The sequence below is a fragment of the Papilio machaon genome, chromosome 7, assembly GCF_912999745.1.
Source record: "Papilio machaon chromosome 7, ilPapMach1.1, whole genome shotgun sequence".
NCBI lineage: Eukaryota > Metazoa > Arthropoda > Insecta > Lepidoptera > Papilionidae > Papilio > Papilio machaon.
In genome coordinates, this window is record NC_059992.1 from 8,032,851 (window position 1) to 8,050,763 (window position 17,913).

General features: G+C 31.4%; 1 protein-coding gene across 1 annotated transcript in view; it reads left to right on the top strand.

The window, feature by feature from the left end:
• Positions 1-17,913, top strand: part of LOC106712217 (protein dachsous) — a 234,886-nt gene that overhangs the window by 2,793 nt on the left and 214,180 nt on the right. The window contains exon 2 of the mRNA XM_045678745.1: positions 5,495-7,238. Coding sequence (XP_045534701.1) covers positions 5,538-7,238 — 1,701 coding nt within the window. The 5' untranslated portion in view covers positions 5,495-5,537. The remainder of the gene's footprint in view (positions 1-5,494; positions 7,239-17,913) is intronic.

Below are 17,913 nucleotides of genomic sequence, written 5' to 3' on the forward strand. Positions count from 1 at the left end.
CACGTGTTAACTCTGGCCGGTAATAAAAATAAGAAGGAAAGTTAAATAAAATCAGCGGGCCGAGGCCCACGCGCAAAATTTCAGTATGGCAATATAATTTTGAAGTACTTTTAACCTTAATAAGTTAATATCATAAATGATTTAAAGCATCCATGTTATTTTAAATTTTCTATCTAGACATTTTCGTATTGTTATAATTTTCCGTTTAATAATTTCAAATTAAGTGTTTTTCTCGTTTTTTAATAAAATATCTTGCTGATATAGCCTTTTATGACTTAAGTTAAAATTTTCCTTTATATTTATTTAATCATAAGAACTCCTTGTTGAATACTCAAAGCTTAAATATCTTAATCTACGATAAGGGTGGACCTTAGTAACCATTTATCATCATCAACCTGCCCTTATCCCTATGGAGGGTCGGCACAGTATGTACTACTCCTCAATACATCTCTATCAGCCGTCATATCTGAATTCATCCCCTTCTTACGCATAACCTATACTTTCTTTGTTCTTCCTTTACCTTTATAGCCATCCACATTCAATGTCATTACTTTTTTGTTGTTATGATGTCCATTTAATTTATAAGGGTTCTAATTTTAAAATGTTTGTAATCTCTGTTTACCGCCCATCGCGACCCGTCTTAATACGACATGCGAATCATCGATCGATAACAATCATATTCAATGCAAAGCAGCTCTGTTAAGTCCTGAATAAGTGAGCAACGTTGCTTCGACTAAAGTACTTATTGTTTGCCTTATGTACTTTAGCGACGCAAAATTGAACATTGTCCGCTTGTGAACTTTTTTATTATCAAATAATTACATGTATAAGTGCTTTATTGTGCTTGATTTACGATTGCTTATCAAATTGTGAGAAACTTCAATATTAAGTGCATAAGTTTGTTATTTTTTTTATTACTTTTTTAACGAGTTTAGCACATCTGTTACACAAAACTATAGATGATTATATAAAATAGAATGGAAAATAGTTCTTATTCAAAGTATCTTTTTATTAAGTAGGATACACTTTTTTTTAAATAAATGTTAAAAAGTTTATTTTTTCTAACCTTTTTGGTCGTTTTCTGAAATGATAAACTACTAGTTGTATACGTTATATTTATACATATTCATATTGAAAACTCATAAATGTATTGTTTTTAATTCATGTTTTTATATCATAACAAAAACAGTTTTGTGTTTAGCAAATTAACATCACTATGTAAACTTCGGAGGTCGGTCGGCGCCGTACTTGCGACGAATCTGACATTAATTAGTTAAGAAAGCATTTTAAAAATTTTCGACGCTTTACCTCACGAAATCGGATACTTTTACCGTCGGACATTTAGTCTCATCGGTTTGCCTTTCCTAGATTATATTACGGCATAAAGGACAACGGTTTTAACATCTTGTTATTCAAAACGTTTTGCAGATGAAATTATAAAAAAATGAACTAAATATATTTAAAAAATTGTGAATAATTAATTCAATTTTACAGATTTATTCAACGTCATGTAAATATTATCCTGTCCTTTCTAACAAATCTAAGCAAATATCCAGTAATACATAAATACATAAATCGTTAATAAATTAATAGTTGAGTCAACCGCCCTAACAATTTGCCACAATTGCAATATAGTGTTTGGTACATAAATTTCGTTAGCCCTACATTTAGTTATATCGTTAAGCCTTTACAGATTACCTATTATAACATTAAAGTATATGATTTTTACTGGAATCAAATATATATGTTAATTAATCAATATATGCATCTGTGAGAGAGGTCTTGACAAATATATTTATTAGGAATCAAAAGTGTCACTTTCCTTGAAATTCTGCTTAAGTAGACTAAAGTGCGGCAACATTATTTATTCGTTATTCTGCTACGAGTATATCCATGTATTTGGTGTGAAGTGGAAATGTGGAGAACATACCAAAGTCTTTAAATTGCAATCTTCGCATGTCTGAGTGTTTCATTATTTAAAACATCAAAATATCGAGAATATTATTTAATAAAAACAGTTTAATTAGTCACTATTTGGTTATATTATCCTACTACTATATTACTATCTTACTAATATGTACGCGTGTGTTTAGATGGATGGATGGATGTTTTTAGAAGGTACCAGATGGCTCATCGGATCTCGATGTATCTTTGCATGTATATAGGACATAGTCTGGTATAATACATTGGCTACTTTTTTAATTTGCGTGGACGGTTTCGCGGTCGAAACCTAGTTATATTATAGTTGTTAAAATATCGCCAATGTTTTAAACTTAAATTATTAATTTACGAAGTTAATTTAAATCAACTTATATGTAGTATTTTGCTTCATTATCTAATATCCATTTATCTTTTAAAGTATTTCAATAATATGTTACTTTTTATGTGAATGATAAATGTGTATTACGATTTAACACATCCTAATATTTATGTAGTAGGTAAAGTTGTCGGCCATTTTGTTCTTTTATATATTACAAGTTTTTAATTTTTTATAAAAAGTGTATTTTTAAAACAAAATCCTGTATATACCGATAATTAAATTATTTCTTTGAATTTTTAATAGTTATAATATAACGTTTAGTTTTTAGGTGGTTGTTTTGAATAACGTTTGTTTTTTTTTCTATTAACGTCTTATAAAAACCCTTTCTTTTTGTATTTTTGATATTTATGTCATGATAAATAATGATTTTTATCGATATAATTAGGTTTTCAAATAATTTTTTAGTAGTTCCTCAACAAAATGTATTAAGCTTAATTAAGGTTTGTTTTTTTTCTACGCGACCGAAGACGCAAAAAACAGCTAGTATTATATAACATAGAGCTGTATCAAATTCATATAAAATGTTAATCCACATACGGAATGAGCAAGACCGGTCTAACGATGACAGCTCTATGAATTATGGCTAACTAATCAATGACGGCATTTCCTTTTGAATTAACTCTAAAAATTTCTTAGTAACGTAAAATATTACTAAAAGAAACAAAAACCATATTAATTCTATTAAATATATTTTATTGATTTGTAAAATATTGAGCTGAATAGCTTTTAAGTTAATTTTAAGGTTATGTTTTGTTAACAATTTATTAATTTGTTTTAGATATTTTTCTTATATTTAACATACAATTGATTTATAAATTCGAATAAAATTCATTTTTTAATATTTATTTCTTTCTTTTAACTAATTAAGTAATATTTCGTAAATACTGTTCAAAATAGAAATTTAACATTTAGGCAACAAGGGTATATTTGGTTGGGTTAATTGGTTTTATAATTTTCTAACAAATGGCGTTAGGAATACAATAAAATTCTAATTTTTTTAGATATTTTAATATAATAGATTTTTACGCTAGAGAATACGTCTAGAAATAAATCGAAATTAATGCGTTTTAACACATAAATCTGTTTCTTTGTAAAATTACTACAAATATGTATACGTTGTGGTATAGTGTGAGACTGTCTTCGCTCGCCATGACAACAGATCATTTGAAAGTGTAACAAGAAACTTGATTAGATATTAAAGTTGATTAGACAAACGACAAAACAAAAAGTGTTAAAACATATTTATGTTTATTTTGTCGACTCTAAATCATATTGTTAATTAACACTTTCACTAACAAGACTCGCTATAAAATAAAAGAGTTGACTTAGTTACAATACTCAATTAGTTTTTGAACTTTTTTATTTATTTGCATAAGATAAAACTGTTATAGAGATTGCTAATTGCAAGTCGAGACGGTTCAGTGATAAGTAGTCCTATTATGAATATGAAACGGATTAGAATCCTGAGAATTATCCTTACAAATTAATTAATCAAGAATTCTCAATATTTTATACATACATATTAAAATATTTTTACTAAAGTTTACATAAGTTATGTTTCTTATGAAGACATATAGAGATGCTTTATTATTTTCACCACCTTGTAAAAATGTTATTAGCCGCGCGAAGGTTTGCCGATGACCCCCCCATTAGTAGGACTAACACCCGCGCTCGTCTACTCAATGTCTTCGATTAACCCGTGACGTCATGACGCCATGAGCAAAGCTTCTTAGCACGGGTTAAACATATTCCTCAAATCATTGAAACTACTGGAGAGCAAATTAATATTTTAAAATATTAAAATTGTTGTTTTTTACGTGTTCGTAATAATATATCATTTCTTTTTAACATCTAAACTAAGTCTGCCGTGACACGTTTAGTTGCATTACGGCTTATCTGTAAACACATCCTGTTTATCGAATGCGTTTCAGACGTTTCGCAACTCACCACTTAGATGTTTAAAATAAATAAATGAATAAAGACAGGCAGCAGCACAAACTGACAAGGGTTCAAGATATGCTAATATTTTTATTCGTTTCGGGTCAGTGTAATGAGAAAGGATATGGTTCGTGTATAAGTGATTCTTGTTAATAATACATTTGTTATTTGTAATTGCTTTTGTTTTTTTTCCATTTAAATTCTTAGAAGTAACAAAAATTATGTTTTTATTGTTATGAATTGAAATTGAGTTATTACTAAAATTAATTGTGGTTAATCGTTGATGAAATAGAAGAAAATAGAATCAAAAGTTATTTATAGCAGGGCCATATTTGACACTTAATTAAATAATAAAGCGGGCATAAAATATTATTTATTTTTTCTTTTGTTTTAAGGTAGAACCGCACAATTGATTAACTTTTTTTCAAATTTCAATTACGTAATTGTAATCGAACGAATCGAAAAGTTGTTACAATGTTGCGTCAATGTCTTTTTCTATTTAAAAACTAAGGATGTTATAAATAATCGAACTAAAAACATCGATATTTCATAGCAACTGAATTCGACTTGCTTATGTTTGAATTGTTAAAAGGTTTAACATTTCTTATGCATTCTTATGTTAAATATATACTATAAATTCTTTACGCAAAAACATATCATTATACGGAGTATGGATGTAAAAGTAGTCCCCACTTGCACTGGTTTTTTTTATAATTTGCGTAATACAAGAAAGTAAAAGCGTTAAATGTTTTCACCTACAACAGGTACAACTTGCTTGAGCTTTAACTTGTTCAGGCAAGATTTCACAAGAAATAAAGTATTTTATACATAGTTCATGTTGATATGACGTAAATGTTTTCTTTGCTTTTACAGTAGATGGAGTTGTATTTAAAATGATGTAATTGTTACTAAATAGGACGTTAAGTGCGCCAGCGATCTGGTGATAGTTACCGTGGCCTATTTAGGCACTATCTCGCATAATAAGAATCTAATGTAGAGTAATTTAGGGTGGGGTCCAGAGAATATAATAGTTGTTGCGTATTAATGCCTTTTAACCAAATGTTTACAACACAGTTAAATGTAAATTCGTGAAATAATGACATATCTTTTAACTGGATCGGAATTGTTAAGTTGGAACGGTTCTGACTACTCATTTACTTCATTTAATTAATATGAATTTATGTAAGTTAAGAAAGTTTACTAGACGTTTATTATAAAGGTTATTTTTTTTTTCAGGTGTGAGTGAGGATGTGCGAGCGGTGAGAAGAACAAACGCGCCATGTTGCGCGTAATCACCTTGCTAGTGGTGGCCGCGGCCGCGGAGCACGTCCGGGAGTTCACGGTGCGAGAGAACGCGCGTGCTGGCACGCTGGTCGGCCACCTCGGAGATGAGCTTCCTGATGCCGCACCGCCGTACACGATAGTACCAGTTCCCGGCAGCGCCGTCAACGACGACCTCAAAATAGACCCCCACACAGGAGAGATACGTACTCGGGCGCCTCTAGACAGAGAGAATAGAGATCAATACGCACTTGTTGCTATACCCGCTAGTGGCGATAATATCCGCGTTGTTGTCAGAGTTTCAGATGAAAATGACAACGCACCCACTTTTCCAACACCAGTTATGAATGTAGAGTTCTCTGAGAACACACCTAGAGACGTTAAAAGAAAGCTAAATCCGGCTAGGGACCAGGATTTAGGTGTTTTTAATACGCAAAGGTATAATATAGTGTCGGGCAATACGGAGAACGCGTATAGATTGTCTTCCCATAGGGAATTAGACGGTGTTCTTTATTTAGATTTACAAATCAATGGATTTCTTGATAGGGAAACTACGGACCATTATGAATTAGTTATCGAAGCGTTAGATGGCGGTACACCACCACTTAGAGGTACTATGACTGTAAATATTACAATCTTAGATGTAAATGATAATCCTCCAGTATTTGCTGAGAGTGTATATTCTGCGACAATACCAGAAAACGCCACGATAGGTACAACTGTTTTAAAAGTCTTCGCAACTGATTCTGATGCAGCAGAGAATGGACTGATCGAATATTCAATAAATAGAAGACAAAGTGACAAAGAGAACATGTTTAAGATAGATCCTGATACTGGAGAGATTACTGTAAACAAGGCTTTGGATTTCGAAACCAAAGAACTGCATGAACTTGTGGTCGTTGCTAGAGATAAAGGTGCACAACCTTTGGAAACAACTGCTTTTGTTTCTATTCGTGTAACGGACGTGAATGATAATCAACCTACCATAGACGTTATATTCCTTAGTGATGATGCTACTCCAAAGATATCTGAATCTGCGCAGCTAGATGAATTCGTAGCAAGAATATCTGTGCACGATCCGGATTCGAAAACGGAATACGCAAATGTTAATGTAACACTAAGTGGTGGTGATGGACACTTCGATTTGCGGACGCACGATAACATTATCTACTTAGTTGTAGTCGCGTTACCCTTGGATAGGGAATCCAGAGCTACCTATACTCTAAACGTAGTCGCTACTGATAAAGGATCACCTCCTTTACACGCCTCGCGTATCATCAGTCTTCGAGTGACTGACGTGAATGATAATCCTCCAGTATTTTTGGAAAGTGTATATAAAACTAGTGTGCCAGAAGCTGCCGCGCCCGGTACACCCGTCATTCAAGTGTCGGCATTGGATGCGGATGAGGCAGAGAATTCGGAAATTAGGTATTCGTTGTTACCAACACCGCAATCGGATTGGTTCGCGATCGACGAGCGTTCAGGATTAGTGACGACACGTTCTCGCGTTGATTGTGAAACGAATCCAATGCCAAAGTTAACAGTGGTGGCTACCGACCGCGGTACGCCGCCACTGTCGTCCACTGCTACATTGTTGGTGACTGTGTTGGATGTGAACGATAACGAGCCGATCTTCGACCAGTCCTTCTACAACGTCACCGTGTCAGAGAGCGAGGCAGTCGGCAGCTGCATTTTAAAGGTAAGCTTTTCTTCAAATTTAATTATAATCGTATTCCTCTTAATCTGAGCATCGCTTTCTAATGTTCTATTGTAAATAAAACAAATAACTCTTGTCAACGTTACTACGCTTGTGAACTTGTAAAGTGTTAGCGCATTTGCAATTGTAATAGGCACGTAGAATTGCCCTCGGCCCTTACCTGGAGGAAGATGTGACGCGATGATAAGTCTCCAGCTTATTGTATCATTGTGTTCGACAAACTTATTACTACAAACGTATTTTATTTAATTACGTAACATCTTAAAATACTTCATGTAAGGTACCAAGTTGATTTATTTTGGCTTTTTACATTTGTTCCTCGTATTTTTGGTGTGGACATTTTTATATGACGGGTGATTAAAAAAATCGATTTTAAGTGTCAGCTTAAATAAAAGTCAAAAGCCAGAGAAAGATGCCATATTTTGAGTGCGTGTTAATTTGCATTATTTTAATAAAGCGTCGCGAGTCTGATATCGTCGGAGCGAGTCGTACGGGATGACAACGTACAGGATTGATTACGTGTGATTGTTAAATCAATTTGAATGTTATAATTGATCGCGGCTGATAACACTTATACGTTTCATAATTTATTGTAAAAAAAAAATTAAAATTACCTTAATTGTATGGTGTAGAATAGATGAATTTATTCAAGGATTACCTATAAGTTCCTAAATTAAAATATTCTATATTTTTATTATGTTAACACTATCTGTAAGTACTGTCTATAAATAGTATAAAGTAATATGGGCGTTTAAACAAGAATAATCAGTGTAATACGATATTACACCGACGGAGATATGAGAACCTATTAAACTCGAATCAATGTAATGGATTTTATCCGCGCGCGGTATTCATTATAATTAGCAACCAGAAAAGTAATTTAAACGGACCCGTTACAATAAAAGCTATCGCCGTACCGACGTTCAATTACTATAAAACAAGCATACAACGCGAAAGAACGCAAATTAGTCACGTGGGACAGATTCTCTTTATTTTCAACGGGCCTTCGCCCCGCCTGCGCCTGACGAATTTGTCGATGCAAAAAAATCTTCGTAAAAATTTCATTACCCTTATCTACTGGATCCGATTCACTCATAACTTATATGAGTTAATATCTTTTATAATATGCACACAATATAGTACTATGCCATAAGTGCAATAAATCTATAAGACGGGTGATGCGAGTTTGGGCGTGCGTCGAACGCATCGCAAATTGCGATCTAAATTGAAAATTAAACAGTGCTCGGTGCCCCGGGCGCCCCCTACCGGCTCTCGGCTGTAACAGCGCTATCGCTTTATTGTAAACGAATTAGCAACGAAAATTAAGAATCCAATGAGCTTAAATGATTGTTTCTCAGTAATTGTTATCAGAACATATCTTTTTTTTACTTTAAATAATTACATCAAATCGAAATAATCTTAAAACAGCGTTAGGTGATGGTTCATTCCAGTAATCCATTTGCGAATTCAAATCCAGGACAATATAGCAATATTTTTTTCTCCTTAACAGCTTTAAAATCTATGTATATTTTTTATACTCTACTGATTAACTCTATTAAGCTTTATTATATTGTTAAAGTCAATATAGACCGATTAAAATGCAACAAAGTGATATAAAATCTTTTATCTTGTAATGCTAACAAAACCAAAATGAACAATTGCCGTAGCAAATAACCTTTTGTTTATATACGGAGCGGATAAGCCGAGACTTGATCGTAATAAGTTAAGATAGTAGTGGGACACGCACGGCCCAGTGATGCGATTCCAAGATGCCTTCGATTGTTTCGATTCCCTCGATTGTGTTCCCTGGAAATCGATTCTTGGAGTCCTCGTAGAAAATAAACAGTATGCGATTTACGAATTAAGTCGGAATTTAACTCGAAATAATTGAGAAATATTTCGAATGTTTAGGAATTAAATCGATTAAAGTTTTTGCAGTGTATTCATTCAAGTCGGACGCAAGTGCAAACGTGTCCGATACGATGGGTGACTACTAATGCCGAGTATTGTTTCTGGAATGAACAATGAATATATGAATGGTTAAGTCACGTTTTGCATAATTATTATATAAAAGTTTATGATTTTTTTGTTTTACCATAGATATTAACAAATGATTTTTCATTTTTTTTTTACTATAATTACCGCTTTGGTAATAAAAGAAGATTAATTATGATTTTTGCCAGTACGTTTTGATTAGCTAGAGAAAATAAATAATAAGAAGTAATTAAAAATTGGATAAGTTTGTTCTAACAATAAATTTTTACACGACTATAAACCTTACCGACTATGAAATAAAGTTAAGATTTTGTATGAACTTGACCATCTATCTTTGGATAGGCGTAACAAATTATTGTAACATGCGTAATTGCGATGTAGATTTTATCAAAAGTTATAATTGGGTTGAATATCGCAAATAGTTAATGAACTACATATAGCAGATAAAAAAAGTAACGTAAAAAAACAATTTCAAACAAAATGCACTCAAAAGTAACGTAAAAAAAACAATTTCAAACAAAATTCACTCAAAAGTAACATAAAAAAACAATTTCAAACAAAATGCATTCATAAGTACCATAAAAAACAATCTCAAACAAAATACACTAAAAAGAAACAAAATAATGTCATGAAAACTTCTTTCTTTCTTTCTTCTCTCTTTTAAAAACCCTCTAAACTCTAAAGAAAGTTCTCTTCTTTCTTGTAACATGTCTATATTGTATAATTATTGTTATTTCGCAGTCGGTGTCGGCCGAAGTAAATAGGTGACATTTTATATTTGAGATGTATTAGACATACTTACGTTTATGTCCCTACTTAGGCCGAAACCGACTCCAAAATAACAATAATTATACAATATAGACATGTTACAAGAAAGAAGAGAACTTTCTTTAGAGTTTAGAGGGTTTTTAAAAGAGAGAAGAAAGAAAGAAAGAAGTTTTCATGACATTATTTTGTTTCTTTTTAGTGTATTTTGTTTGAGATTGTTTTTTATGGTACTTATGAATGCATTTTGTTTGAAATTGTTTTTTTATGTTACTTTTGAGTGAATTTTGTTTGAAATTGTTTTTTTTACGTTACTTTTGAGTGCATTTTGTTTGAAATTGTTTTTTTACGTTACTTTTGAGTGCATTTTGTTTGAAATTGTTTTTTTTTTAAGTTACTTTTGAGCGCATTTTGTTTGAGATAGTTTTTTTTGTTTTGAAGTCGGCTTTTTTTTTTTCTTAAAATGTTTGTTTTATTTCTCAATTTTTAGTGAATTTGAAGTTTAATTACAAATTTCCTTAATACGTATAAGGACATAAATAAGACAAATAAAGAAAAGGACTTTCCTATTTAATATGTGTGTACTTCAATTCAAAAACTAATTTAGAATACACCAGATAACCACTTATCCTTTAAACAATGAAATAATTATCAAAATCGGTATACAAATTGAAAATTAACGAACTAATACATCGTAGCGTGCCTTTAATTTTGTCCAGCCGCGCGCCGCAGTAGCATTTTTCGAATGCGCGTAGTTTTTAATAATTTAATATCTTCCAAACTATTGATCAGAATTACATAGTTTAAAGGCTAATATAATCTGCATTTAATACTCTAGCCATCAAACATATTTATTTGGATAAGGATTCATATCGAATATAATATAATAGCGCCGTAAGCTTACGACGCTGTTTTTCGTGTGCAATTTAATCGAAGTTTGTTCATAATAACATGGTTTTTGTGAGACATCCATAGATGATAGATATATGCCACCTGAGACTTTTATTTAGCAAATTTAAGGATCTATAATTACTCGATACATCATTTTAATGTAGGTTATATAGTTTGACCTACGTAAGCCCAGAAAGCAAATTTGTGCTATTCATTGTAACGCGATGTAGCATTTTTCGTTCCCGCGTAATTTTATTCTTACGATATCTCCTAAACTATTAGACAGAATGATATAGTTTCAATTGCAAATATAATCTACATTAAATTCTCTTGATAATGAACATATTTATTTACATAAGGGTTAATACTGAACTTGAATAATAGCGTCGGAAATAGGGCAAGAATTTAATTAATGTTTCGTAAAGAAAAGAATGGTTATTGTGAGAAAACTATAAAAGATAGATATATGCTATCGCGGACTTTTATTTAGCACATTTAAAGAGCTACAATTCGCCATACGTCATTTTGATGTAGGTCTTATAGTTTAGCCTACGTAAGCGCTGAAAGCAAAAATGTCCCTAATTTTCGCAACAAATTTTGAAGCTTATTCAAAATCTACTAGTCTTCTAGTTATTTAAAAAAAAAAACAAAAAAATGGGACCCACCTGCAAGCACTTCCTTTCGATTAAAATAATTTTTATCAAAATCGGACCACCAGGGGCGGAGATTCGCGGTAACACACATAAAAAAAAAAAAAAAAAAAAATTCAGTCGAATTGATAACCTCCTTCTTTTTGAAGTCGGCTAAAAACTAAACCAGCTTCATAGGGCATTGACTTAATACTTACATATCATACCAAAATCCGTATGCAATGTAGTTAAGCCACTGTAGACCACAAATTAAGCCTTATTTTCAACAAATTATACAAAAGTTGCTGTCGCCTGCGACTCCGTCCGTGATTTTGTCCGCGCGGAATTAAAAAAAATGATTAGTAGCCTATACTTTCTTCTAAGCTACGTTCTACATATATGCAATTTCAGCCAAATCCATGCAGCCGTTCTAGAAATACTTTGTAACAAACATCCATCCATCTAAATATTCGTATTTTTAATATTTATTATATTAGTAAGAAGTAAAATATAAATTTTCACAATAAGAAAATGAAAAATATTATTCTTAAAAAGAATTTAAATATTTACTCTTCAATTGATAAATTTTAGTGTTTATGGTGCCTTATTGGCATATGGCAACACTCGCGTATAAGTCCTATCGACAGACTATATAATTTTTATTGCATGATTAAAAACAATTAATAGGAAATGACTTTGACACTTTGACATGCGGTAACTGATATTAACTGGTAGTAATTTCTGCATACTGGTGGAATGCAGCATTGGATCTGAGCTATCATGGCTGTTCAACGGAAATTAGCTCTCAAGGAGCTGTCAAACAGCTTGCATTCATCTGATTATTGTAATGCGCTATAACGATGGTTAGATAATTGCAAAAGATTATGTAATATGTGTTAAGATTCTTCCATAACGTTAAGTTTTAAAAATTTTATAATGTTTTATTATTTTAAAAAGTATTTTTTGGCCAAATAAAAATATTTGTCAGAGTGAGCACCATGTGGAACTTTAAACAACTTGTAAAATTAAAAAGAACACATACAAGATTATACACGGGGATCTTAATTTAAAATATTGCTGCGCAGGTGAAATCGCAGGTTGAAGTTTGTATTCAATAACTTGATAAGACACACCGGCCATTTTGAATTCCGTGGCGGCTCGTTGCCATGGTTACCGCTTGCTCGCGTGCGTAGGCGCATCTCGGCTGACATTTTTGTTTTTAGTCGCTGACGGTGTTGCAAGTTGTAAATTTCCCATTTAATACCGACGTTAATGTGCGTAATAATTGAGTCTCAGGATAATGTATTTTCCTTTAATATGGCACTATAAGTCGGATACTGTAAAATATATTTTTAATGCAGTTAATAATACTTTAATTAAATTCAAGCTAAATGATCGTAAAACATGACTAAGTTCGGATAGTTACAACATATTTTAAAATACACAACAGTAAAAAAACTAAATATTGCCTACAACCATACAAATGCTTTCAATTTTATCAGCTATGGCTACGATGAGCATGATGCTCTGAAATTCCAAAAATTTTTTTATATTCAAGTTGGATAAGATATGCGTTTTAATCCTTCGAAGCTATTAGATAACGGTTGGGTCTAGTTATATCAGTGACGTCGACTTACTGAAACTTTAATTTAGTGTTCATCAATAAATTAGTGCGAGAAGGCTTAAACGGTCGTAAACACCCGGGGACATCTTAGCTTATGGTTCATAGTCACGCGATACTTAATGATGTAACGTACAGATTTATGACACTCGAGTACGACCAGCCATTAGCTTCCAGATTCAGAGGAAAAAAACCTTATCAAAGATATGCAAAACGTGTTTATCAGAAACACGTCGCACTTTTAGGTGTCGTAAAGCTAAAAAGGAGAAGTAACACGAGATAAATAATAAATACTAACAGCCACTAATGGTAACTAAGAATATATTAATATTTACTAAATGTTAATTTCACTATATTTTTTTTGTTATTGTATTATTAACAAAAATAATTGTCCTGGGGAAATCATGTTTATTTATAATGACTGACATTGTAAAATGTATTAAAGTTTTATAAATAATAACTTCACGATAACTAATTAATTTTCCGCCATTTTGCGTTAAATTTGTCGTTTTAATCTTTGCCAGATGACATTGACAGTTGTTTTTTTAATGTTGCCATTGACTTTATTCTACGCATTCGTAAATAAACGTTTTTATGAGCTGATCACTCTCATTATGTAAATGCGATTGCAATGTTTACTTTCGTAATGCATTCGGTTTCTCTTTCAACGTCGGCGGTAAACGAAGTGTATCAAAATAGCACGCTATTTTTTACACGATGCTCATGTTAACAATGTCTCGTTAATAGAAAGTTGTGAGCTAATTTCTAAGATATTATTATCTTAATATTACCTTACTTTTTCATATCGTACTGAAGCCTAGAAAAATTTAGTTTATTTCTTCTTTTAATTAATAGTGTAGCCCACCGTTTATATAGTTTATTTTTTTAATGTTCAATTTTAATTTGACAGTTACGATTCGATACTAATGTGGAATTATGAGCTGATGAATTGTTTACTTATCTATAGTTCTATATAAAAACCTTACAAATGAGTCTGGTAAAATCGATACAATATATAGGTAATTAAGAAGTTCATATTCTTCTTGTTTTGTATCGAGATGTATATTTGTATTACAATATTATAATTACACCATGTGTGGTCGCTATATTAAGGTTTTTATTGCTATGTAATAAAAATTGAAATTTAATACGACTCTAAATACTCGAAAGGTAAAATACACTTTTTGTTTTATCATGGTAAACGATTTTAAATACTTCATGTATAAGTCAATATGTCTGAATAGGAACTTGGTAATTTCATTAAAATTGTTAGTTTTATTTGGTTCAACTTTACCCGACGTGTGATAGATAATTTAAAACATAACAATTTTACTAATATTTTATATAATATATTTTATATTATTTATGTTTGATTTTATAAGGTTCAGTTTTGTAAAGTACACTATTTTTTAATAAGTTAAATAAAGGAAAAGATTACTGATATTATAAATTGTCAATATTTGGATGGATGTTTGTTACTGCCTATCTTATATGATAGAAAATAATATCGATATTTTTGTAACTCATCAACCTTGCTATAAATATGTTCTAATTATACAAAATGTCGCGGAGAACATTTGATGTTTTTTTAAAGGCAAATCCCTTTTTAAAATATTGCCGCGCCGTAAAACGCTTGATCGATTATGCGCGGTCGGCTCATTTATTTGACATATATTTTATAAGGTTCTTATATTCTTGGTACAGATTAAAACAAGTCTATGATGGCTTTGTGTGACTTTTTATGTTTTTTATCGGTTTCATAAAAACTCGGTATTAACATCCATCGACAACTGCAGAAGTGTAGCGATAGCTTTTTTTTTGTTTTATATTCTTGATGTCGTTGAAATATTTTATGACTAACTGTTTCCATTACCGAAACTTATATGTACATCTCTCTCTTCCTTTAAAATAAATAGAGATAACAGTATTTTTGAAGAGGTGTTTCGGTAAATTAATTGATTACACATGTATCCGAACGTGTTGTTATAATAATTTTAATATGCAAATGAATTATCTTTCTTTCTTTCTTTCTTTCTTCTTCTATCTTGCTTCAATTGTGAAGAAATCAGTCGTTCAATGTTCCATTAAAGATAAATTAACATTTTTAATTTTTTAAATAGCAAGATCGCCAGTGATCACGGCCAGGCAAGTGCTTATGACTTTTGCTTTTATTGGACGCTTCCATCTTACGGGGTTCTACGTCCAATTTATTCTTACGCATGTCCGCCATATTCTGTGGGGTTACCAGGTGGTGCAGAAAATCTATTTCATTATTACATTACTTGTTGAAGAAAAATTGCTTGTAAAAATGGTAATTGCTATGTCAGACGTATCAATCCATGATGTCACTGTGTAATTTCATCATACTTTTACATCTTGTAAAGGACCAATTGTTTTCATTTTTATATTGGCCACACTGTCAAGATATTCGATGAATAACGAAGAAAAAAGCTTCCTAAATTTTAATGGCTGAATTATACCACATATTTCATAATTCTAATATGTTGTTACTCATGTAAGCATAAAGTAAACATAAATATATGAGGAATGTCCCACGGAATGTGAGGCGGTTGGTATTATTAACATAGACGGCTAATGTACCCAGCAAAAAGATTGCATTACCTGATACATTCCCACAGCCAGCAATATTCGCTTTTTACCGTCCTAGGGTTGCGAAACATGTTTCTATAACTCGACTTGTCCTTAATTGAAAGTTTAAAACATAGGTCACACCATGTTTACACGTATTTTGTTTATTTTACATACTTCATTTATTGTAAGAATTATTTTATATCAAATAAATATGATTGGCCATTATATAAGTTACACATTTAAGAATAAATCGTATTAATATTAAACAGTTCACATCCCTACCGGGAATATATTCCAGCCGTCATTTACTTGAGTTCGCACGTGGCAAGCCGCGTCCAAAGTTGTCAGCGTGTCGGTGGCGAGCCGCCATCTTGAAAGAGATGACGTCTAGTTATTCGTTCGGATATTTTCAACGTACTTTTTATTTTAATCCAATTATTTATATTTTTATAGTAATTGGTGACTATGAAAATGTCAAAAAATGTTAAATGTAAGTTTTGTAACAGAATAAAGTGGGTAGATCACTGAGGAGAAAAATCTTGCAGTTCGATAGATCGCTCAATTAGTGTTCTAACTACTCTGAATTCACAGCATCTTTAGGTTTCTGTAAAATTTGTATATTTTAAATTCAAAGCGAATTATACGTTTTATGAGATAATGGTAGAAATTTTATCACCAATTTTATATCTACAAGCATCTGCAATGTAGAAATGAACTAGAAACTTTGTATTATATTTCCATTTCCTGCTTCTGTCGATCATAATGTTTATGCGTTCACGAAATCTTATTTGAATATATTATTTATTGCGATTCTATGCTTGCAGAAACATAATTCTGTTTCTAAATTTTATTTAAGGTTATTTATATTTCATCTGTTTTCCGTCCGAGCAATTACCGGTTTGAATTATGTCACAATGTCTTATTGATGTAGCGCAGGATTTGAAATATGGGAAAACTATGTAAATAAGTTTTTAATTAATAATATTTAACATCTTTTTATTGTATAAAAAATACCTACATGGAAATACACGGATTTATTTAATATTTAACAATTTTAATCAAAGTGTAAATTATGCTATGTCGTCTTTTGTTTTTTTACATTTTTTTGTGGTGATCATCAATCTGGGTAAAACTAACCATTCATTCAGGCAGTAACAAACTTTTTTTTTGTTTTTTTTTTTTATTTAAACTACTGAAATATTTGTAAAAACGCATATAAAATATTATATCTACTTAACATTTCTAAAAAACATAGTTTTTATACAGAACTTTCGGCATAATTCGTGGAAAAGTTTTAATTCTGAAGTCTGATACCATTTTTTGTATTCGTATTTTGATTGATACTATCCTTAAAGACCTTATATCGTTTACAATTGCTGTTAAACACAAAAAGAATCTCAAGTATGATAGCTACGGATGCGTCGGATGAAAGAGGAACAAAAACCAGATCAATTATCTACATACGGGAAATCAACAGCTTAATACCAACACGACATTTGCATAGTTGCGTAACTCTAACGTTATCTAAAGGAAAGACGGTCTTTGAATATTGCGTACAGTTTTTAATGCATTTTTTTTATCGCCATTCAATAATTATAATGCTTCAATATCGTTTTAAAGCGGATTGAACAGCTCTTTCTTTCATTGACAATTTTGTTTTCATTTCATTTTGACCTCTTGGGCCTTAAGTGTCTAATTTGATTTTGGTGATTAATACCTAGTTAATATTAGTATGAACGGTTTCTATAAATTATATTAAACACTTAAGAATCAAAATAATTTGATTTTTAATTCTGAAAGGTTTAAAACAAAGAAGAAAATCGTCACCAACAAATAAAAACTTGCCAGTATAATTTTTACGACAGCCTCTATGTTGCCAGTATCAAAGTAATTTTTCGATAAAATAGTATTAATAGAATCGATAGGTTGCCAGTAATTAACAGTCAGTTAACGTTTTTAATCGAGCCGCATCCTTTCATTCCGTTTCTTAGATATGCAAACGTTCCGACTTGGGGTTGCCATAATAACGGTTGCCAGTATAAAATTTTAATGCGCATTAAATAATTTGCGCATTTTAACTCTGCAACTTTGCAAGTTGGATTCCATAAACGATAGGTCGTATGAGGTTTTTATATTTTTTTTGTATCGTCCTCTATTTAATGTA